We start from the raw sequence: 22,540 nt of genomic DNA on the forward strand, positions 1-22,540 counted from the left end.
GGAAATAATATCAATTTGATCAGTCTGCAAAAATAAATACAATGAAAAGTAGGAAATAAGTAAGCCAATAACTAAATAAGATAGAGGGGTACAATTATTATGCTAAATTTGAAGGGACTGGTTTTTTCCCACTAAAAGAGACACCTAGATTGAGCTGGAAATACAAATGAACCAGCTATACAACATCTAGAAGGAAAATGTCTAAAACTTTTAAAGAAAAAATTATAAAGAAAGGGATGGACAAAGATACTAAGCAAATATATATATATTTTTTAAAAATAGCAAATTTAAGAGTAGACAAGGAGAAATTTAACATTAAAAGCAACATAAGAGGAATTTTATCTAACCATGTAAAGCACATATGCAGAATTGGCATTAGTTAAGACTATGTGTACCAAACAATATAAATGTAAAGACAACTTGATATAAATTTTGTAGATTTCAAAACATGTTTGTCCTTGACGGGGGACGAGGAGCCATTAAACAAAGAGACCCACACATTGTCAGGGCCAGGGTGGGGGGACTGAGGTCCTTGCCTTTGGTGTGCAGTTTAAGGTGGCTCCAGAAACTCAGCTATCAAGAGAAACAATATTTTAGTGCAGTATTTTAAAAAATCAAAATTAATGCAAAAACCTATGATGATTGAAATACCGTATTTTATATGAAGACAGGATCACTGATTTGTTGTTGTTGTTGTTGTTCCAAAATGGCATGGTCACGTATAATTTTTCCAGAATTAAAAGATGTTAAGAGTGGGTGGGAATAGGGGGGTGGGGGCCAAAATATTCATTCGAATTTTCCCATAAGATGTTACAGAAAAACCCGGACAAACTTTTTGGCAGCCCAATACATTTGTGTAGGGTGGGATAATCTTTGTTAAATTACCCCTGGGGCAGTACCACCTCAATTGGGACTTCAAGCATGGGAAGAAGCTGGGAGAATAGAAGGGGAAGGCGGAGAAGCAATAGAGAGCTTTGCACCTTTCAGGGAACTGAAAGACGGTCCACGTGCCTAGACCCAGGTTCTCAAAATTAGCACATATTAGAATTACCAGGAAAGCATTCAGATCTCGCGATACCCAGGCTTTCCCCAGACCAAGTTAATAAAAGTCTCTAGGATTGGGGCTGAGAAGTAGGCTCTTTTGGAAGCTTCCGAGGCAGTTCTAACGTGCAGGCTGAGTTGGGACCAGGTGGACCATGATGTACGGAGTGAGGGCGACAAGACTGGAGGGAAAACGGGAAGCTACCATATTGGTAATTTATTTTGGGCTTTTTTTCCGAAGAGCATTGGGAAGTCATTTTAAAGGCTCAGAGCGGGAAAACACACCCTGGTGCTGTAATGAGAATGGATTGAAAAAGGATTGGGTACAGCGAGAAGAGGCGGAAAGTTGTCGCCAACATCCAGGTAAGAGTGTCAGCTTGGGTTAGAATGATGGCGGCGGAATCAGGGAGATGTAAACGCAAGAAGTATGGGTAGGGGACTTCCCTGGTGGCCCAGTGGCTAATACTCATGCTCCCAGTGCAGGGGACCCTGGTTCAATGCCTGGTCAGGGAACTAGATCCCACATGCTGCAACTAAGACCTGGCATAGCCAAATAAATATTTAAATTTTTTTTTTTAAAAGAAGTATGGCAGAATCCATAGGATTTGGTGATTGCTCCATTGTGAAGGGCCAAAGGGGAGGAAGTATTACAGTTGCTTCACTCCCCACCCGCATGTCTGGAATCAGCAACTAGTGGTGTAGTAAATGATACACACTGAGCCATAGGACAGACAGCTTGGGGAGAAGCAGGATTGGGGGCTGCAGGGAGGACACCATGGGCTCAGTTCTGAACCTTTGCAGCTTGTGAGACAGCAGAGGGGGAACCGTTGAGAGTGGCAATTGCATATGCAGGAGTGCCCTCCACTCAGGGGGCACCCCACACTGCAACTCTAATGTGGGAGTGGTTGGCCTGCATGGGTCAAAAATGAAGGCATAGAAGTGGGAAAATGGCCTAAAGAGGGAGAAGCAAGTGAGCAGAGAAGGAGGCCTCGACCTGGAGGAGTGCCAACCTTGCCAGGCTGAATAGAGGGCAAGGACCAGAGAGGAGATGGAGAAGTGGCGGGAAACCAGCAGGGCACCAATTCCTGAGGCCCCAGAGAGAGCATCACTCACAGAACCACTGAGCATTCAGAGAACTGAGACCCCTGTCAGCTGGGCTGAGCTAGGAAGTGACTGGTGAAGTGACTGCCTGGGTGGATAAATAAGACCCAGTTAGGCAGGGAGGAGGACATTCTGGAGGAAAGAAGAGGAAGAAGCCACAAGACAAGGCAGAGATGATAAGTGTCGGGAGGGGGAGGTTTCCCCCTCTACTCCTCTTGAGTTCTTACAGCCGTGCATGCTAAGTCGTTTCAGACGTGTCTGACTCTGTGCGACCCCGTGGACTGTACCCCGCCAGGCTCCTCTGTCCTTGGGATTCTCCAGGCGAGAATACTGGAGTGGGCTGCCATTTTCTTCTCCAGAGGATCTTCCCAATCTAGGGATCGAACTTGCGTCTCTTATATCTCCTGAATTGGCAGGCAATTTCTTTACCACTATCTACCTGGGAAACCCTTGTGGCTGGACTAATAATGAAGTTGACACAAGACAGATTAACAGGAGAAAAAGAAACATTGAATTCATGCACACGGCAGTCTCATAAAATGGGACCTAAGATGTGGCCAAAACAGGCAACTTTTATACTTATTAGACAAAGAAACAATGCATTTGTGAGGAATTGACAGGACGAAGAAACTTAGGTTTTGGGTGGTCCATTAATAAAGAATATAAGCAGAGTTTGGTCTTGGGGTAGTAAATTAAAGAAGTGACAAGCTTTGTTTATACAGGCTTCTCAGACCCAGTTCTTTGGTGATAAGAGTGTCCGTCCTACCTTCAGATCAGAAAGGGCACCTTCACAGGAGAGATTTATTCCCTGCTTTTAGGGAGGTACAAAAGGGTGTCCCTCTTGCACTGGCCATTTCCTAAGTAACTTTAATCCAAAATAACCAATATGCCATTGTGGCATTTTGGAGGGCAGCCTATCCTGAGCCCCAGTGGAAGGAATGAGGTTTGCTGGGGGCCATTCATCACAGAGATCGTTGGAATTCAAAAAGTTTGTAGTATGAGATAAGGTAAGCAGGTTGGTGGTGACTCTGTGGATTGACTTTAGTATCCCTCTTTTTTAACATATATTTTCAATGTGGACCATTTTTAAAGTCTTTATTGAATTTGTTACAATACTAATTCAGTTTTATGTTTTGTTTTTTTGGTGGCGAGGCATGTGAGATCTTAACGCCCCAACCAGGGATCAAACCCAAACCCCCTGCATTGGAAGGTTCAGTCTTAACCACTGGACCGCCAGGGAAGTCCCCTCAGGCTTCTTCTTGCCAATTTATTTACCATCCATCTGACCTCCCTCTCATCCAGGCTCTGTGGGAGACCTGGCCTTGCCCTGGGCAGTCTGACTTCTTGCTTTGCCACCCCAGAGATGTGTAACGACCACCAAAATTTCAGTGTTTGTGGCAACATTATCAAGGTGAATGCTGAGGACAGGCAGCTTTGCTCTGGAGGGCAGCCCATGCATTTTAGTGTTGAATGGAATGCTTGTTTCCCTCTCTCTGACTTGGGGCACCTCAAAGAGCCCAGCTGCAGTGTTATTGACGGCCCATTTCTTTCCTTGTGCTTTCTTACAAGTAAAGCACAAACAGGCTTTTGCCTGAAAGGCAAGATGCCAGTGTTATCTTTCCTGAGTGGGCTCATAAATACAGATTCTTTGGAGGAGAGGTGAGTATAATCAGCGAACCAGCCAGCATTTTGCATGTGCAATGAACAGATGTGGCTGCATTATTCAGTTTCCCTATTTGATTTCCCTCCTAAGATGTTCTTCAGAAAATGTGATGTCGATGAACACATCTTCCCAAGTGAAAAGTAATCCATGCCAAGAGGAGTCTCGAATGTTCCTGTGAGCCATTTGTCGTGTTGGTTGCTTATTGATTTCTCTGCCCAAGATGTTATGACGTCCTGTGTCACTTCAAGTTTTCCTACAGAAGGTGAAATAATTTCTAATTATATTTTGTGTGAAACTAATTAGTATTGGAAAGTATGCTAGAGTAGAGAAATGGTTTTAACTCTGCCCTTTATTTTTCCTTTGTATTACGAAATGTGACATTCATACTGATAGTGCATGAAGAAATTCACTAAAGAATGGTGATAAAAATGAACACCTGTGCAACCACCATCCGGAGTGACATGTGCAATGTTGCTGGCACCGGGAACTCTAATGTGCACTTCCTCTTTCCAGATTACTACAATCTCATTCTTGGGCCAGGGGTGTTATTGATTTCATTTAGTATTTTACCACCTATCTTTTTTTTTTTTTTTTAATAAAATTGGTTTTATTTTTTAACTTAATTTAATTAGAAAAACTTATTATTTATTTTTAAATTCTTGGCTGAGCTGGGTCTTTGTTGCTGTGCATGGGCTTTCTCTAGTTGTGGCAAGTGGTGGCTGCTCTCTCTCGTTGCGGTGCTCGGGCTTCTCATGGCAGTGGCTTCCCTTGGCCACTTCCCTCTGGCACAGCACAGGCTCTGGGGTGCGTGGGCTCAGCAGTTCCAGCGCGTGGGCTTAGCTGTCCTGCGGCATTTGGGATCGTACTGGACACGGGATCAAATCTCTGTCTCCTGCACTGGCAGGTGGATTCTTAACCACTGAGTCCTTTACCACCTATTTTATCTATCATTAATGGTACACTTTAGCTCTCCTTGTGACATACTACATATATATTTTGTGTGTTTGTGTAAATGCATAAGCCCACAGTGCTTCCTTAAATTCTGCTGCCTCGATGCTTCTCTGGTCTCACTCTAGACTCAGCCTTATCTTGTTATGTGTGTAGCTTTGGGTCATCTTTTTTGCTGCTGTTTAACAACCATTAGTAAGTATATACCACAGTTCATTGCATTGCATGGGTGAATATGTGTACTGTTTCTGGTTGTGATGTTTCAAGGCTGATAGGAGTATCCTTTGACTTGTACATAGATTCTACAGGGTATATAGCAAAAGAATATATATAAAAAGTGGTGTTTAAAAATTTTTAAATTTAATTATTATATTTTTGACTGTGCTGGATCTTCGTTGTTGTGAGCGGGCTTTCTCTAGCTGTGGTGACCAGGATTCTCATTCTGGTGGCTTCTCTTATTGTGGAACATGGGCTTTAGGGTGTGCGGGCTTTAGTAGTTGTGGTTTGTGGGCTCCAGAGCATAGACTCAGTTGTAGTGCATGGACTTAGTTGCTCCAAGGCAACGTCGGGTCTTCCCAGAGCAAGGAAGGCATTGGCAGATGGGTTCTTAACCACTGGACCACCACGGAAGTCCCAAAAAGGGATATTTAAAGTTTTCTCTGGATAGTCAATGATAAAACATGCTAATCTAATGCAAAGGTTATCTTATTGTAAATTTTAGTATTTCTGACATAATGGAAAACATTGTTCATTTTAGTATCTAATATTTCTAGACACACACAATAGCCAAAAGGGCAGTCAGATGCTTTTGCAGTCAAGAGTAGCATTCAGGACACAGTATACAGCCTTCACCCAGCTGTCCTTCCTGCCCGACATCCTTTAGTTCTGTGGGTCCTTCCAAGAAAAATAAAAGTGAATCATGCAATTGATTTCATCAGAGGCAGACATCTCTTCAGGACTTTTGTCTGCAGGAGTCCTGCTCTGGGGAAGAGCATGTGAATGACGAACTGTGTAGAGCTGGGGCTATGCCAAGGTCAGGTGAGGCTTTGACGTGCATAGTGAGATTCTCCTCTCTGAATTACGTGAAACACAGATCCAAGTAATTGCCAGATCTAGTATTTCCTTCACATGCTCTGTGGTGGAATTTGCTGGTCAAAGCATCATTATTTCATTTATTGGGCACTGTGAGATTTGATATCTAAGTCTTTGAGATAGTCCAAGTTTTCCATTAGCTTTTGTAGCAAGCATTAGTAAAAGAGGAAAATGGTACTTAAATAGTAATTTAATCATTACAGTGACCAACTGCCCAGCTTTTATGGTTATCATTAGTAGTTTTAGGAGAATTCTACTACTCTCAGTTTGGTTCAGGGAAATAATTGTATGATTTGTTTGATGGAAACTCTTAGTTTAAGTAGAATTTTTTTTCTTTGGGTGAGCTGAATGGTCTTAAAGGGTATGTGCTTTGGGACACACAGCTGTGATTAACTGGAATTTCACTTTATGGAAGTGCTAGTTATATTGTAAAGAAGTACCTTTCCAGCATGCTTCAAAAAACTGATCAGAACAAACTAGCAGGAAATATGGGAAATTTGACTTAATTGTAAAAGACATTTTAAATTAGAACAGTGGATCTCAGATGGCTCTTGAATTTGTACTTATTTGCATATATTACCAATTAGTCAGAAAATTGGGAAATTTCTGGTTACACTAATATTTGAATATAGTTACATAACAGTTTGGAAAATCTCAGTTAATAACAGTGAAATGAGCTCCCTTTTAAATCTAAATCCTATTAAAGCTTTATGCAAGATTCTTTATGTAACTTTGGTTTCCAAACAAAGCAACCATTCCAGATAAGGTATAAAATCATTTATTCTTCACACTGGGTCTTCATTAAAGCTCATCTGATCTTTCGTTTCAGTGTTTCAGAGTTTGCTTCACATCTCACAAAGGTTTTCTCCCGGGCTGGGTGAAGTAGTAGATCATTCATGTTTTCTGAGCAAAATGTCATTCTGCATAGGAAACATCAAACAAACATAGCACTAAGCTTTGGGTGGAGCTTATTGAAATGTTTCGTCCTTTGTTAAATACTCAATTCATGTAACATGAACTTTATGCTATTTTTTTTAAAAGAAAAAAAAAAAAAACAAAAAAGCTAGGTCTTTAAGACCGCAAATATTTTTATAACTTCAGAGAAAAACAAAAGCCAAATCAGTTAAAGCAATCTGTGTAAGGCTTCCAGGAGCTCTTCATGGTGTGATATTTCACTTCTGTAAAGAACTCAAAGTCCTAGGGCAGTCCTGCTTTGTTCTGCCTTATACAGCTCATCAAAGATTTGAGAGTAACAATTGTTTCTTTCACTACATGACCCTGTCTCCAAGGCAAACATTCGCACTTTCTTCAACTGTTCCTCACAGGCAGGCTTCGCTCCCAGCCTTCCTTCTTTGGACACACTCCAGTTTGTCAACAGCCTTCTTAAAGGTACCTGGGCATGAGGCCACTGTCACCAGCATCTGCCTGGCTCAGCAGTGTAAGCCTGCCCTTCCCTTTTATTTGATCTTCCAGCCACAAAGGACATCACCATGGGTTCTGGGTCTCTCTTGGAGACCAACAGCTGATGACTTTGACCATTGGTTTGGCCTGAGATGCTATTTTGTGTTACTGACTTCAATTGAATCTATTTGGGGGGGGAAAAATAGCAATAGTCACAGAGAATTGTAGTTTTAGCTTCTTTTTTAAAAAAAAAAATGTATCTAAGGTCAAGTATTTACTAAATCAAACATCTAAAATTAAAAAGTATTGTAATTATGGATGCATTTGAAAAATTCAAATAGTAAAGAAATATATAAAGTTGAGTATTAAAGGTCTTCTCCATCACCTTTCACTAATATGACTCCTCTCCCTGTTTTCATGGTTTGGTTTCTGTCTTTCCAGACCTCTTTCTATGCATTTACACTTATATGGATGTTCATATACAAATATAAAATATGTTGTATGAATTTTTCTGAAAAAATTTCCTCATTATCAAATAACATACTTGGAGACCTGTTTGTATAAGTATATACACATCTATTTCATTCTCAGATGGGCCTAAAGATGATCATACTAAGTGAAGTAAGTCAGACAGAAAGATAAATACCATATGATATCACTTATATGTGGAATCTAAAATATCATACAAATGAACTTGTTTACAAAACAGAAATAGACTCACAGACATAGAAAACAAACTTATGCTTACCAAAGGGAGAAGTGAAAGGGAAGAATAATTTGGGAATTTGGAATTAACAGATACACACTACTCTACATAAAGTAGATGGACATCAAAGACCTTAGCACAAAGAACTATATTCAATATCTTGTAATAACCCATAATGAAAAAGAATCTGGATAGGTGAATCACTTTGCTGTATACCCGAAATACTATAAATCGACTATATTTCAAAAAAAAAATCTATTTGATTCTTTCTCACCTGCTATATAACATTCCAGTGTATGAATGTACCACAGTGCATTTAGCCATTTTCCTATTAATGCAGATTTGGATTTTCCCCAATGGGTTAGTATTTACAAATAGTACTGCAACAAACATTTTAGTGCATAGATATCCTTAGTGGATATGTTGAATATTTCCCCAGGGTAGACACCTAGCATAAAATTCTGGGTCAAGATTCTGCATATGTCAAATTTTGATAATATAAGCTCCATGAGACCAGGGGCTTTATCTACTCTGTTTACTACCATATATCCGGTAGCCACAGCAGTGTCTAGCATAAGATATATGTTCACTAAATGTTAGTTGTTGAATGAAATTCCCCTACAGAAGCTCTGTAATTTATACTTCCACGAATAGTATATGAGAATGCCCGTTTCTCCACCCCTCTACTAACTCTGGATGTTATCTGTGTTGTGACTCCTGCAAAACTAATGGGTCACCAGTGATAATTTCATTGATTTTTGGTCTGCGTTTGTATGATTACTGAGGCAATCAAATATCTTCTCATTTTGTTTAGCCAATCACTTTTCATGTCTTGCTATAGAACCAATCTTCTCTGCTCTCGGTCTTCACCCTACAACAGTCCTCTCACCCCTGACTTTGTGCTTTGGGGGAAGAAAGTCACCTCTCATTCAACTCCTTCCACAGAGGTAAAGAGCAAGTCACTTAACCATTTTTTTTCTCTCTCTTATTGTTAGCAAAGAGATTAAGATAGTGAGGTTTGTTTGCATCCCAGCTCTGGGATTTTAGTTTGTAAAAGGTACTCAGAAATTGGTAGTTGTTATTAGCTGCATGAGGTACATATTATAATTCCCATTTGTTCCTAAAGAACTGAGTCTCAGAGAGGAACAGTTATTGTCTGAGCCGACATAGGTGGAAGCAGTGAAATCAAGATTTGACTTTAGGTCCAGCTGATGCAGAGGTCATTGGATTCTGTCTGCGTATTGTTCTTCTCACTGCCTGTCTCTCTGGGAATCCCTCTTAGCCTCCCTGAAGCCTGCTGCAACACTGACCCACAGAACCAACCTGAACCGTTGTCTTTCTTAGACTTCTAGACCCTGCAATACTAGACTCTCACTATTCAGAGTGTGATCCATGGGCCAGCAGCATCAGCAGCACCTGGGAGCTTGTTAGAAATGTAGACTCTCAGGCTCCATCTCTACCTACTGAAGCAGAGCCTACATTTTAACATGATTCCCAGATGATTCATGTGCACATTAAAGTTTGAGAAACCCTGGGATGAAGCAGATCATTAGTAAAATTAACGCATCTTATTTTCCTAATTAGGTCCTGGAGTTTCTTAATGCCCAAAGCCACAACTCTGACTTTTTTTGGCATTCTTCCCAATGGCGTTGGGTACTCCAAAGACCTATAGGAAGCACTGAGTTAAAAACTTAAAAAACTATAGGCCCCAGATCCCTTCCTTCCTTTTCATGATGTACCTCTTATAGCCCTGAGGAAAGCTGTGATGTGCATATATATTCATTTCCAGCTCTACAACACTGCTAGGTTAAAGAAAGTCAGATCAATGGGACCATGACTAATGGAGGCGGAGCTGTTAGAAACTGCAGAGGCAACGAATGGGCAATGGGTCAGACGAACTAAGTCAGACCTGGGCTCAGACAAGTATTAGCAATGTCCCCAAGGTGTGTAACTCCTGTGAGCCTCAGGCTCCTAAAATACTACCTGTTTCAAAGGGTCACTGGGAAGCTTCTGTGAGGTGAATGCTCTGGAGCCCCTAGTTCAAGCCCATGGTGCAGCAAGGCTCTGGAACACTGCTCTCATTCCTCCCTTCTTTCCTTCTGCAGAGCTGTGTGGGTAAGCACCAGGGGAGAAGGCAGCCCTGTGTTTTATACTATCATTCGGGTCGAGGCACCTAGAACTGTCATGGCGAGCGGCCTCTAAAACTGAGGATTTACTCTCTAGCTGAGAGAATCCGGGGAGGGTTGATGCCCAGAAGCTGAGCTGCTCTAAAGGGCCAACAAGTCATGCAAGAATAGCTAAGCGCTGAAGAGGAGAGAAGCAGTTTAATTTTCTCAAATTGATCATGTGGAGAAATCTGTCGGCTGACTGCAGAGTATGCTTTTAGTAATTGCCAGGATTTTGTATCCCAGGGAGATAAAATCTCACAGTGCGGTTGTGTGAGGGACTCGGGGCATAAATCTGCCACGGGCGGCTGCTAGTAGCGACACCCCAGGGGTAAGGGAGGAGAGCAGTTCAGAGGTGAGGGGCGTGCTGCTCTTCAGCTCCGCTGGCCACACTCCAGAGAGAAAGCGGGCTGCTCAACAGAGGGCAGTAGGAAAGGAGAGACACATTTCCTGAATAGAGTGGGGAGGAGACAGAAGAGGGTCTGCGGAACTGCAGAACCACAGAAAAGCACGGCAGCCCTGGGAAAATATACCGAGCATCCCTTTGCTCTGCTGAGAGGACTGAGGGAGCCGCTGGACATCCTTTCTTGCCTTAACTCCCTGCCCTCAACCCACCCCTGCCCTCAACCCCCACCGTGGGCCAAGGGAGATATTCAGTCACACAGAACCATACCTCCTGAGGGTAACCCGCTGGTCCACACCAGAATTTCCTAGGGCTCTTATTACCAAATGTGTGGTCCTCCATAGACCACAGCCAGTCAGAAGCTCTTCAGGTGGGTCTGGGAATTCTGCATGTATCATAAGCTTCCCAGCAATCCCTTGGCATTCTAAGATTTGAAAGGTGCCACTTCAGGGTGAGATTTTGAGATTGTGATCTGCTAAAAGCATTTCTCTGGGTAAACAACAAAGAAGAAATGTCACTTCTAGGTCCTTGCTGTTCAAAATGTGGTCCTTGGGCCAGCACGTGGTGAAATCTGAAGAGCACTGGGCCAGGGAGTGGTTCTCAGACTCTGGAGGCAGGTAGCTGTTAACTGGGGGCTGGGGAGCACAGAGGAAAGAGGCTAGATGGGAATCAGAGACCTGGGTGTAAATCTTGGTCCTTCCACCTGTGGCTTTGGGAACTCAGGATGGTCATTGCACCTTTTTGAGCATCTGTATGCCATCGTTGGAACATAACAAGGCCCACTTCATAAGATAAATGCAAGTATTAAATTGTGAGAGTACTGATGTAGGTAGATGCTCAACAGATGTTAGGAGGAGGTTGAAAAAGCACTCACCTTTGCTGTGTTTCTCCCACTTTGACGCTGATGCTCTTCAGAGCAAGGCCTGAGTGAAGGGACCCTCTTCCCCAAGGGATGATGGTTTGGACCGTATTCCAGACATTGGACCACACCATGCGGTTTTCCCACTTGAACTTGATCATGATCAGTTCCCCAATATCCACATCCAATGTTATTAGAAAGGAATAGGTTTCATTACTAGTAATTCCTTTGCTCCTTGAAGATACAAAGGAAACCAGACATAGTCAGTTGATTTGTAACGGCAAAGTGATGCTTTCAGGATGGGATTTTCAGGATGTGTTAGATTTGCCTGAATGACTCATGATGGTCTTTTCTGCTGCATTTCCCAAAGTGGTGGTGGACAGACTATTAATAGAGATAGCAATAGATGTGCCAGGATAAAAAAGGGTTTTCCAGAGCAGTAATACTGGGAAAACCATCTTATTTTCTGTGATAGCATGTTTAAAAGGTTGCAAGTGTTCTGCAGTGATGAATCTAGTTAACTTTGTTTAGCTCAGGCTTCCTAATCTCTAGCTTAATACATCAGGAGAACTGCCTCCAAAAAAGGCAGGTGTCTCTGGGCAATACAGCTCTCTGTAGGTTCTGTAGGTTCATGATCAATACATGAGCACCACACTACAGTCTTCTCTCCAGATCAGTGCTTTTCTTCCTCCCCAACATAAATAGAAACTTCCATTAAGACAACAAGTATAGCAGTAATAGAAAACCATATATAAAAGGGATGTACCAGTTTGGAGCAAAATTTAAATGCAGATCCTTAGGTTTCATTATCAGCTTTACTCACTAATCTCCAAGACATTAAAATGTCCCAATATTGACAGAGCAGTCAGGCACTCTTTCCACTACTTAGAACAATCCCTGCTCCCCCAGGGAGAGATTTGGGATGGTGCAGAGTTAACACTGGATTTAGGGTGAGACAGGTGGCTGGAGGATTCCCTGGCTCAGCTCATCTTAGCTCTTCCTGCAGGAATGTGCAAAGCACCATTTAGGAATCCACCCACCCCACTAGGCTGGGAGCACCCTAAGGATAGGGTCCTCTCTACCTCTAGTGCAGAGCACTGACACCTCCTTGCTGAGTGACTGAACCCGTGGGATGATTGGAGGTTCAAAATCAGGGGTGATTTTCAGGAGGCTGAGAACCGTCCCTGGAGCAGATGAAGGCTGGTGTCACTTCCCAAGGAGAGCCCATGCTAAGGGTGGAGATGCTGAAATAAAGCGGCCGGTGAAGCTGGCCAGCCTGTGCAGGAGGCGTGAAGCCACTGCCTGTGTTGTGAGCAGGTGTGTAGCAGGGCAAAGGACAGGTGGGGAGGGCTGGCAGTGCAGGCTGACTGAGTGGAAAATTCGTGCCAAGTTGCATGAGACCAGTTTTATTTCCGGGTTATGGTTTTCGGAACTCTCTGGAAAGGTGCTCAGGGCCTTCCTGGGGACAGGAATGTGTCCTGCGCCTGCTCTCAGCATTCCTCCTAGACTGGCCACCTCTGGTTCCCCTTTACATTCGGCCCCTGTGGCTTCGGGCCCATCACAAACACAGGTGGCAGCGACATAAAGTAATGGCTGGGACTGGGCGAGGCCGAGGAGGCGTGACAAGGTGCCGAGCGTGGGCCGATGTCCCGTCAGACAGGGTGTCTGGGACACTCATACTGGGCTGAGAAGAGTGAGCTGTGCCTGGCCCGACCCTTGGAAAGCAGAGTCCATCCAGAGCCTGTGAGAAAACTAAGCCTGTCCTCACCACAGACGGGGCTGTATCTCATACTCACAGAGTGATGGGGATCTTCTGCCTCTCCCCTCTTGTTCCGAGGAATGACACGGTGAAAGTTGGTTCTACAGGGTTCTCAGTTTGGTTGATGAACTGAATCTTGAACTGGTAATGATAAACTGGAGGGGGGTGGGATGGCGACGGAGAGAGAAAGACAACGTAAGCAGAAATTTTTAAAATAAAAAATCTTGTATTTTTTAAAATTTAAGAAAGCAGAGAGAAAAGTATGGATGAATAGATAGCCCAATTTGTTTTCTGGGTGGTGGAATTCTGAAAGTTTTTTTATTTTCCTTTTTTTCCTTCTCTGAATTTCTTTAATGTCTAAGAGGACTTATGTTTGTAATATAATAAGTATTATCCAGCAAAAAAAAAGAAAGAAGGCAGAATAGGAGTATAGTTTGTATTCTATATATTTCTAGATGAAGTTCTGTTATACCATTCCACGTACTTAGCAGGGGTCCCCGTTTATAAATGAAAGGATAGACTGCCTTTGAGGCCGCTGACAAAAGCAAGAGAACACATTGTTGTTTTCACTTTTGCTTGTATTTGATGGTGTTAGTTTTAGGGTGGGACAGAGCAACAGCCAAGAAATATGCCGTGATGACCACATCTCTGCCTTCTGGGGCTTGGAAACTGGTTTTGTGGGGTTCAACAGCACATTTCCTGATAGAAATAAGACAACCAGTTCTAGTACCTGGGCCTAAAATTGTCCTATCTTTTCAAGTGTCCAGAATGTCCTTGTTCTGTGTTGTTTGGAATAGGGAAATTAATTTTATTCTTCTTTACCTAAACATAGCCTATATTTAGCTAATAAAAGCAAATGACTTACTATCAGACAGGTGTTGTTAAACATTTTGCATGGCATCATCTCAGTTACTCATCATAATGACCCTAGGAGGAGGGTATTGCAATTATCAGCCTCATTTAAAACATTTTATTTATTTTATTTTTGGCTGCACTGGGTCTTTGTTGCTGCACGTGGACGTTCTCTAGTTGTGGGGGTGGGGCCACTCTTTGCTGCAGTGAACGGTTTCTCATTTCGCTGGCTTCTCGTTGAGGAGCACAGTCTAGGTGTACAGGCTCAGGAGTTGTGGGGCATGGGTTTAGTTGCTCTGAGGAATGTGGAATCTTCCTGGAGCAGGGATCAAACCCATGTCCCCTGCATTGCAGGCGGGTGCTTTACCACTGAATATCAGGGAAGTACTATCAGCCTCATTTTATAAAGAACAAAACCAGGGCTAGAGAGGTGAAGTGACCTGCTCAGGGTCCCATAGCAGAGTCTGTGCTCACGGCCTGGAGCAATTGCCTTGCTCAGCCTGCACTGTTACATCAACCAGCTGTGGGGCTCTTTTCAAAATTATCCCACCTCATTTCCAAATAACTGATGGCTGCTTGGACTTCTTTATCTTGCTGTCTCCATATTCTCTAAGTACTTGTAGCTCTTTAGCTTAAACAGGCTTAATATGGCATGTCAACTTGATTGGTAGGACTGCCTGGGGCCCCATGTTGAGATGGGCTGTGAGACCATGTCTAGGCTCTTAGGAGGACTGCTGTCTGCCCTGGGCAAAGGATAGGGGACATATGATTACTTGTTGTTATTTGCTTTTTCCGTTCTAGATAATGATTAATCTACTAATCCTGATACAGTGCTTGCACATAGTAGTTGCTTAATAAACATGTGTGGGATGCATGAACTGACAATTTGGGAATATCAGGATGTGTATGAACATTAGGAAGATGGAAATCACCCCAGAGAATTCAAAATTGGAGTTCTCAGCTTTGTTGTAGAATTCCTTCTGGAAAGCATAGATCATGGAACTTACCACTTGATTATCCATTCCATGCACCCAGCATGTGGAAATTCACCATCCTCAGGAATCAATCTACTTACTCCCAAATGGTACATTTCCACTGGAGGTTGGTAGCTACACAGACCTGGCAGCAGCGGTGGCTAATGGCACATTGCCAACACATCAGCTGCAGGGTTCTGTGTGCCTGTATTGCTGGGTTTCTGGGTTATTTACACAACTCTAACCTTTGGCATAAGCCCATTTTCCCGTTTGGGTTTTGCAGTGGATTGGCTGCAGTCCTCTGCATAATAGGTGCTCAAATATTCCAGCCTGGAATAAAATAGTTAGATGCTCTCAAGACTGTGAGGCTGTGGGTGAGAAATAAGAGAAGGACTGAGGGACCCCAGGAAGGATCCCTAAACCCTTGAATGACAGTGGTGGAGACAGAGACTCTGGTCTATCATCCCAGAAGCCTCTGGAGAGATCTTATGCTATTTGGGGTCTGCCTAGGGAACTTTGTAACAAGTAAATAGTTGAAGTTGAACAAGTTGAAGTTGAACTTGTAAGTTGAACTTGTAAGTTCAACTTGTAAGTTCAACTTGTAAGTTGAACTGAGACAAAAAGATATGAGACAAGGCATTGGGGGTGTGGGGTAGACTGTGGACAGGATGACACGAGAGAACTGGTCTCTAGTTAATTCCCAAACAAGGAGGCAGAGAATCTTCCAGAGTATGTAAGGAACTCATAACAACCAGTTTAATATGTATTCATTAGAAATCTACTACCCAGCCCAGTGAATAAAATAGTGTAATTGGCTGTATCCATGGTAATACATTGACTAACATTTATTTTGTTTACCTGTGCCTGGCACTTTGTATTTTTATCTCATTTAATCCTTATGACAGGTGATACTATTATTATTTCATTTAAGAGAAGAGGAAACTGAAGCACAGAGAGGTTAAGTGATTTTTCCAGTATCACACAGCTAGTAAGTAGCATAGCTATGACGTAAGTCCAGGCCACCTGACTCCAGAACTCGAACTTTTAAATGTTTATACCCAGGACCAATAGCTTTATATACCCTAAGGAAAATGTTCATGTGTGGAAAGAGGTTGAAGTTCAAAGACATCATAAAAGAATTTTTAATTAAAAATAAATTAAAAACACCCTAAATATTCACCAATAGAGAAATGACTATGGGCTAATAATGACAATTATTAGAATTACCATTTAGCTCTTTGTTTTGTTCCAGACACTTAACTATTGTTTCTCAAAATTATTTCATTTCTCTTTTCTACAACTTTGTAAGATGCCTACTTTAACCTCCCTTTGCATCATTTTACAAATGAAGAAGCTGAAGCTTAGGAAATTTGAGTAACTTGTCCATTGTCGTGAACCTATGAACTAGTGAAGCTGCAATTAGACTTTAGTCTGCTGATTTCAAGTTCATATTCCCAAACGTGATTTACTCTTATGAAGTGATTACAAGATATTTTTGGAATGGTTTCAATGCTTATGAAAGAAGTGGGGAAAAAACCCCAACCAGCCATCAGGATACACATGGTACATCTAACATGAGACTAATTCTAATAAAACAGAATGCACAGAAGGAGGGAGATTTGCAAAAATATTAAGTGATTATCTCTGGGGAGGGGAGAGAAGTAACTTTTATTATCTTTTTTGTGATTTTCTGCAAGTTCCACATTTTCTGCCATGAGTATGTATTCTAATTAGACTCTTCTTGGAAAAAGAAAAGTTTGTAAAAGTATTAAGAAAGATAACAGAACCAGAAGCTGTGGTCCTGGCCTTAGAGGTGCTTGCAGCTGGGAAGCAGAGTCACTTCTGTGACCCTTGCCACCTCCTATCCAGTCTCATGGGCATCAATGTCCAGGATCTTCTCCCCTTGAGGGCAGTGTTGGGGTCGTGTTAACACTTGAACCTCAGCGATTCACAGCACACATTGGGAATCTAAGGAGTGCTTCTGGGGCTATTTGTGTGAAAACAAGGCAGAACACATGTTACATTAAAGAGTCTAATTGTGAATAGGACTAATCAGAATATTGCTTCCACTTGTTGAGATCCTGCTAAAACATCAGGCTACATACTAAGTGCTTGTTGTTGTTGTTGTTTGGTCGCTAAGTCGTGTCGGACTCTTTGTAACACCCTGGACTGTAACCCATCAGGCTCCTCTGTCCATGGGATTTCCCAGGCAAGAATACTGGAGTGGGTTGCCATTTCCTTCTCCAGGGGATCTTCCCTACCCAGAGATCGAAGCCACATCTCCTGCATTGGCAGGTGGATTCTTTACCGCTGAGCCACCAGGGAAGCCCTAAACTAAGTGCTTTGCATACATTATTTTTGTCCTCCAGACTAAATGAGGATAACACGGTAAGACTGCATTTTCTACACCTACCCCTGCTGTCCTGGTCCACTCTCTACCCAGTTCTGGACCCCAGGATGTGACCCCCAGAGCCTCATCTCCTGGCTTCCTTATTGGATGGCTTCTGGTTCACACTGACCCACTGAGGACGCACCAGCGGGAGATCAGGGCAGAGCAGAGAGAGGTCAGGGTATTTCTCTGCTCCCTCCTGCTTTGAAGCCTGACTGTAGTAACTGCTGTCCCTGATGAGCTGCTGTCAGTAGCTTCTCCTCCACAGCTTACATTCTCTTTGGCTATTCCTTCTCTTCGCTTCTCCGAGTACCCTGTTTGTTAGATTTGAGGTGCATAAACATCCCATGTTGCTTTCCTTATTATCACCCACCCTGTCGAAGGAGTTCTGCCTGCTCTCTACTCAGGTGAGTAGAGTCCTGTTTACTGCTGAGACCCAGAGAGGTAGGGTGTCAGTGATCCCGATGAATTACAGATAAGGAAGCAGAGATTTGCGATTCACTGGTGTCTCACTCGGTAAAGAAGCCTCCTGCCAATGCAGGAGATGCAGGTTCGATCCTTGTGTCAAGAAGATCCCCTGGAGAAGGAAATGACAACCCACTTTAGTATTCTTGCCTGGGAAATCCCATGGACAGAGGAGCCTGGCTAGTTACAGTCCAGGGCATTGCAGAGAGATGGACATGACTTAGCGACTAATCAACAAGAAAGCAGAGATTTGGAGAGGAGTCCAAGGTGACTCAGATAGTTAGAAGTGGAGCTGACTCTGAACCCAGGTGTCTGTCTGATTCCAAAAGGTCCTTCCCACTGTGTCCTGGGATTCTGGTTCTGGCAAGCTGAATCTTCCCTTTGAAAGCAAACAGCAAACAGCCCTGAAGAAAAGCTGCAGTCTATACCTGCCTCCTGTGAAGCCACCGAAACCAAGTGCCTGCAGGGTCTGATCCACTGACATCCATCCTGGGCTATCACTGTTGCTGCTGCTTCGCAGTTGCTGGTCTGCTAAATGTCCAGCCCCCAGGGCAGGGATAAATGTTTCATGTCCCTGCACTGGAGATGGGTTTTTGTCTCCTTTGGTCTTAAAATGTGAGTAGGAAGAGACCAATTTCCATATCTGAGATGTCATGGTTCCCACGATTCTGAAGGAAGGGATTGGCTTTGATAATTCCAAAGGTTCTGTTAGCGCTCACATCCTATGGATGAGAATTATCTGTGCCCTGCAGTGTCTCCCTGGGGGCAGGACCTATGCAGGCGGTCAGAACCATCAAGGGTGTGTAAATCGTGGAGGTCACAGACGTGCAGAAACACGGGCACCCACGTCTGCAGAAGCATGATGCCCAAACCCATCACACAGTGATAGCACAAGGAATTCCTTTTGCCCTGCACTAGGAAAGCCACTTCTGGGGAGAAATATTGAAATTATTTTTTGTAATATGTAAGATATTTTCATGTTTAGAACTATTTATTTGTTCTTATTTTGGATTTTGTGTTTTTCCTTTAAAAATAAAAAAGACCATTTGCCTTTTATTTCCCACCACACCCCAGGACAATGATGCTGTTCCAACGATTAAGGAAAAAAACATGAATAATTTTTGCTCACTTTACCTTATGGCATGTTTAATAAGGATTTTAAAAAATGATTTCGGGGAAATGCTTTTGATCCTGTGACTGCAGGGAGCACAACGTGTTCCTCAGTGCAGGCAGGAGAAGTTATTTCAGGTCTTAATGGTGCAAAGCATGAAATAGCCCGTTAACCTTGGATGAGATCCGGCAAAGTCCACCTGGGGCAGAGGTATGAGGCCTCTGGAGAGTCTCCTCACCAGATCACCCCCCTGGGGCTCAGACACCCTAGAAACCCTGGATCCTAGTTTCGTGTGGACCCCACTGATGCCACTTAACAAAAAAATAAGTTCCTTTTTACAAGGTAGCTACTATGGGCACCAGGTGATGGAAATTTATAAAAAAGGAATTTTTTTTCTTTTTTTTTTTTAATCTCGTGGAAAATATTCTGAATCATTAGATAGTGGCTTTGGGAGATATTATGACTCTCTTTGCAAACATCAGAGAGGTCTTTTTTTTTTTGAATGTATAGATTTTTCTCTCATGGAGATGGTAAGAATGAGATCTTGTGTTCTCTTGCAGCACTATGGTCTTGTTCCTAGATCTTATATGCCTCTAACCCGAGAGGGATGCTGAAGAGCATGGAATTGAGATGATGGTCTTAAGCAGGGGATTAATGTAGGAATAGCCAGCACTAGCAGGGGCTGGCTGAATGAACTCAGAACAGGATCAAGGGAAGAAGAGAAATGGGCTTTTTTGTTTTTCTGATTTTAGTTTAACATAGCATTTTTTTTTCAATTCATCCATTTTTAATTGAAGAATAATTGCTTTACTATATTGTGTTAGTTTCTGCCATCCATCAACATGAATCAGCCATAGGTATACATATGTCCAGAAGACAAGAGTGCTCTCATCAGCTGGTGCGAATTCTCACTGGCTGGCTGGGCCCAGAGAGCAGGGAGAAAGTACAGGCAGGAGGAGGACGAGGAGGAGAGGAGGGATGATGGACTACTGTGTCTCAGGAATGAGCTGGTAATAATACTGAGTGAACTGGTCTCCGTCCTAATGCTTAGGCCATGTGTGGTGAAAGGAGCGAAGCCCATGGAATGGGGGAGACCTGGGGTCAAACATTATGTTTGGCACTGTGCAGGGCTCTGTGGGGCTCCTGGGCACAAGGTCTTTCTGTGTCCCCCATTTCTTTGATTATAGGAAACAGCCTTCATTCAGCCTCCATGAACTTCCCTGAGTTCCAACGGGCAGATTCCAGCAGTTGCTAATTAGGGGAGGGAGGGGATTCGAGACCAGGGAGAAACTAACAGTCAGGGGAAACAATAGTGCAGCCTTGGGGGCAAGGTCCTGTTTCCTCATCAAGGGATACACACCACAGTGTCCTTTACCCATCTTGCAGATACTGGAAACCCACTCCAGGTGGAAGAAGCTATAACAATGGTGTGCTGCCCACAAGCATGTAGACCCCAGAGCAACTGGTTGATGATGCTGACTCCCACTTACGTCACCAGCAGCCCAGCAGAAGAATGTCCACGAGCTGATCATACCCTTTTTGAACAATTACTATAAAACTTCTCACTATCTTGCCCCAGTTGGGACACACAGTTTTGAGGGCATTAGCCAGCTGTGGCCCCCTTTCCCTGGCAAAGCAATAAAGCTCTTCTTTTCTACTTCACCCAAAACTCTGTCTGAGATTCGATTCAGCACCAGTGTACAAGTTTTCAGCATAACATTTGCTCCTTATAAGCTGGGTGGCTTTGGGGAGGTGATTTAGCCTCACTGAATCTCAATTTATCTGTTGGAAAATTAGGCAACATCAGTCTCCCCCCTTCCATCTCCATCTCTCTCTGTCTGTAAGTTGTTGTGAGGATTAAATGATAAATGAAATAATTGATGCAACACATCCAGCATAGTGCCTGAACCTAGTAAGCTCCCCTGAGTGCTGCTTTCTTCTCTTCCACCCCATTACCGCCTCCAGTTGCTGTGAGGATTAAATTAGATAAGGTGCTTGCTAGCAGAACTACATACAGGTTTGTTTCCCGCCTCCTTCTCGAAAAAAAAAAAAAGGCTCCCAAACTAGCAAAATTTCCTTCCAAAAGGGTGAGATTGGAAGTGGGCGATAAATTGCCTCGTTTCCCTCGGCGACTGTTTCCCAATTCTCTTTCTACTCCTGCTGTCCTCTTCCATGTTTACCCGAATTCTGGCGTATGGTTGTAGAAAATAGATCCTTTGATGGTTTTGTCAAAATATCTTGGGAGCCAGAGGAATGAGAACCCAGTTAGTCATCCTTTCTGCAACTACAATCAGGAGGTGATGTTTATCTTGCCCAGCCAGACCCTGCACTGAAATATATAGTACAATTAGATGTCCTTGAAAAATGTGGCTTGTGGATGCTCTGTAACCAGGGATGGGCAAGTTTGTTCCTTTATGAATCTATAAGTACTCATCAAAGGCTGGAGGTGGTCACTGAAATATACTTTGGGAGCCCAAGTCACAATGATCATGGCATGGTGGCTGAGGAGGGGAGCAGTTATGGGGCCTAGATTAAAGACTTGATGTCAGCACTATCAATAGAACTTTCTAGATGATGGAAACCGTCTATTTCTGTACTCTCTGATATGGCAGCCACATAGTTGAGCATTTGAAAGGCGGCTAGTATGACTGAGGTTTCAAGGTTTTAATTTTAAGTAATTTAAATAGCCACATATGGTTAGTGTAGCATTATATAGGGCTTCCCAGGTGGAACAGTGGTAAAGAATCCACCTGTCAATGCAGGAGACATGGGTTCAATCCCTGGGTCGGGAAGATAGCCTCTGGAAATGGGCTACCCGCTCCAATATTCTTGCCTGAGAAATCCCTTGGAGAGAGGAGCCTGGTGGGCTACAGACCGTGGGGTCGCACAGAGTTGGACACAACTAAGCGTGCACGAGTGCAAGCAATATACAGGCTGCACACCCCAGGAGCAGCGGCTTTCACATGGGTGGGAGTCTCATCTGGGCATAATTTCCAGCTGTACCCAGGGTACCCGATGTGGCCGAAGGGCTCTGCTCCCTGCCAGCAAGTGAAATTAGGCTGAGCAAATTAGGACTGGAAAGGCTGAGGTGGATCTGGGGAGAATTTGGAGGGCCCAGGGGAGGGAACGGTGTGGTGCAGGCTGCAGCTCATCCCTGGAATCTCTCTGGGGCTGGGGGTTTGGTTCAGGCAGTCTTATCTCACAGTCCCAACACCGTATTTTCACTGGCTATCCCTGGAGCAAGATGAGCGGCTGGTGAGAAAGAGACTCAAGTGCTGCCTCCAGGGGACTCCTCTTCTGTCTTCTTGGGATAGATAGCACCCTGTGCACAGTGTGTGGGAGGGTGTTGGTCTCCCCTGAGCCCCCCTGAAGGAGGGCCTCTGCCTACCCTGGCTCATATTATGCTTGAAGAAGGAGTGATGGCCTGGCACAGTGGTTTTGGCAACTGCTGCGTGAGATAGTGCTGCCCTAATGTGATTCCTTGGTTCTCCTTCATAAGAAAAGGGTTCCTTTGAGTTCATACCAGCCATGTGTGGTGATCAGGCATCTGAACTCCTTGGCAAGGGAAAAACTCAGCCCGGCTTGTGGCAGCTACTCTTCCCTCCCCTCTT

General features: G+C 43.5%; 1 protein-coding gene across 2 annotated transcripts in view; it reads right to left on the minus strand.

Moving 5' to 3' along the window:
* Nucleotides 1–6,607: 6,607 nt before the first annotated feature.
* LIPC (lipase C, hepatic type) overlaps nucleotides 6,608–22,540 on the minus strand; it is a 186,727-nt gene continuing 170,794 nt past the window's right edge. For both annotated transcript variants that reach the window (XM_070797494.1, XM_070797493.1), the window contains 3 exons: nucleotides 13,176–13,293; nucleotides 11,395–11,613; nucleotides 6,608–6,765 (listed from right to left, as the gene is read on the minus strand). In XM_070797494.1, the coding sequence (XP_070653595.1) occupies nucleotides 6,654–6,765; nucleotides 11,395–11,613; nucleotides 13,176–13,293 (449 nt within the window). In that variant the 3' untranslated portion in view covers nucleotides 6,608–6,653. The remainder of the gene's footprint in view (nucleotides 6,766–11,394; nucleotides 11,614–13,175; nucleotides 13,294–22,540) is intronic.

The sequence above is a fragment of the Bos indicus genome, chromosome 10 (genome assembly GCF_029378745.1).
Source record: "Bos indicus isolate NIAB-ARS_2022 breed Sahiwal x Tharparkar chromosome 10, NIAB-ARS_B.indTharparkar_mat_pri_1.0, whole genome shotgun sequence".
Lineage (NCBI taxonomy): Eukaryota > Metazoa > Chordata > Mammalia > Artiodactyla > Bovidae > Bos > Bos indicus.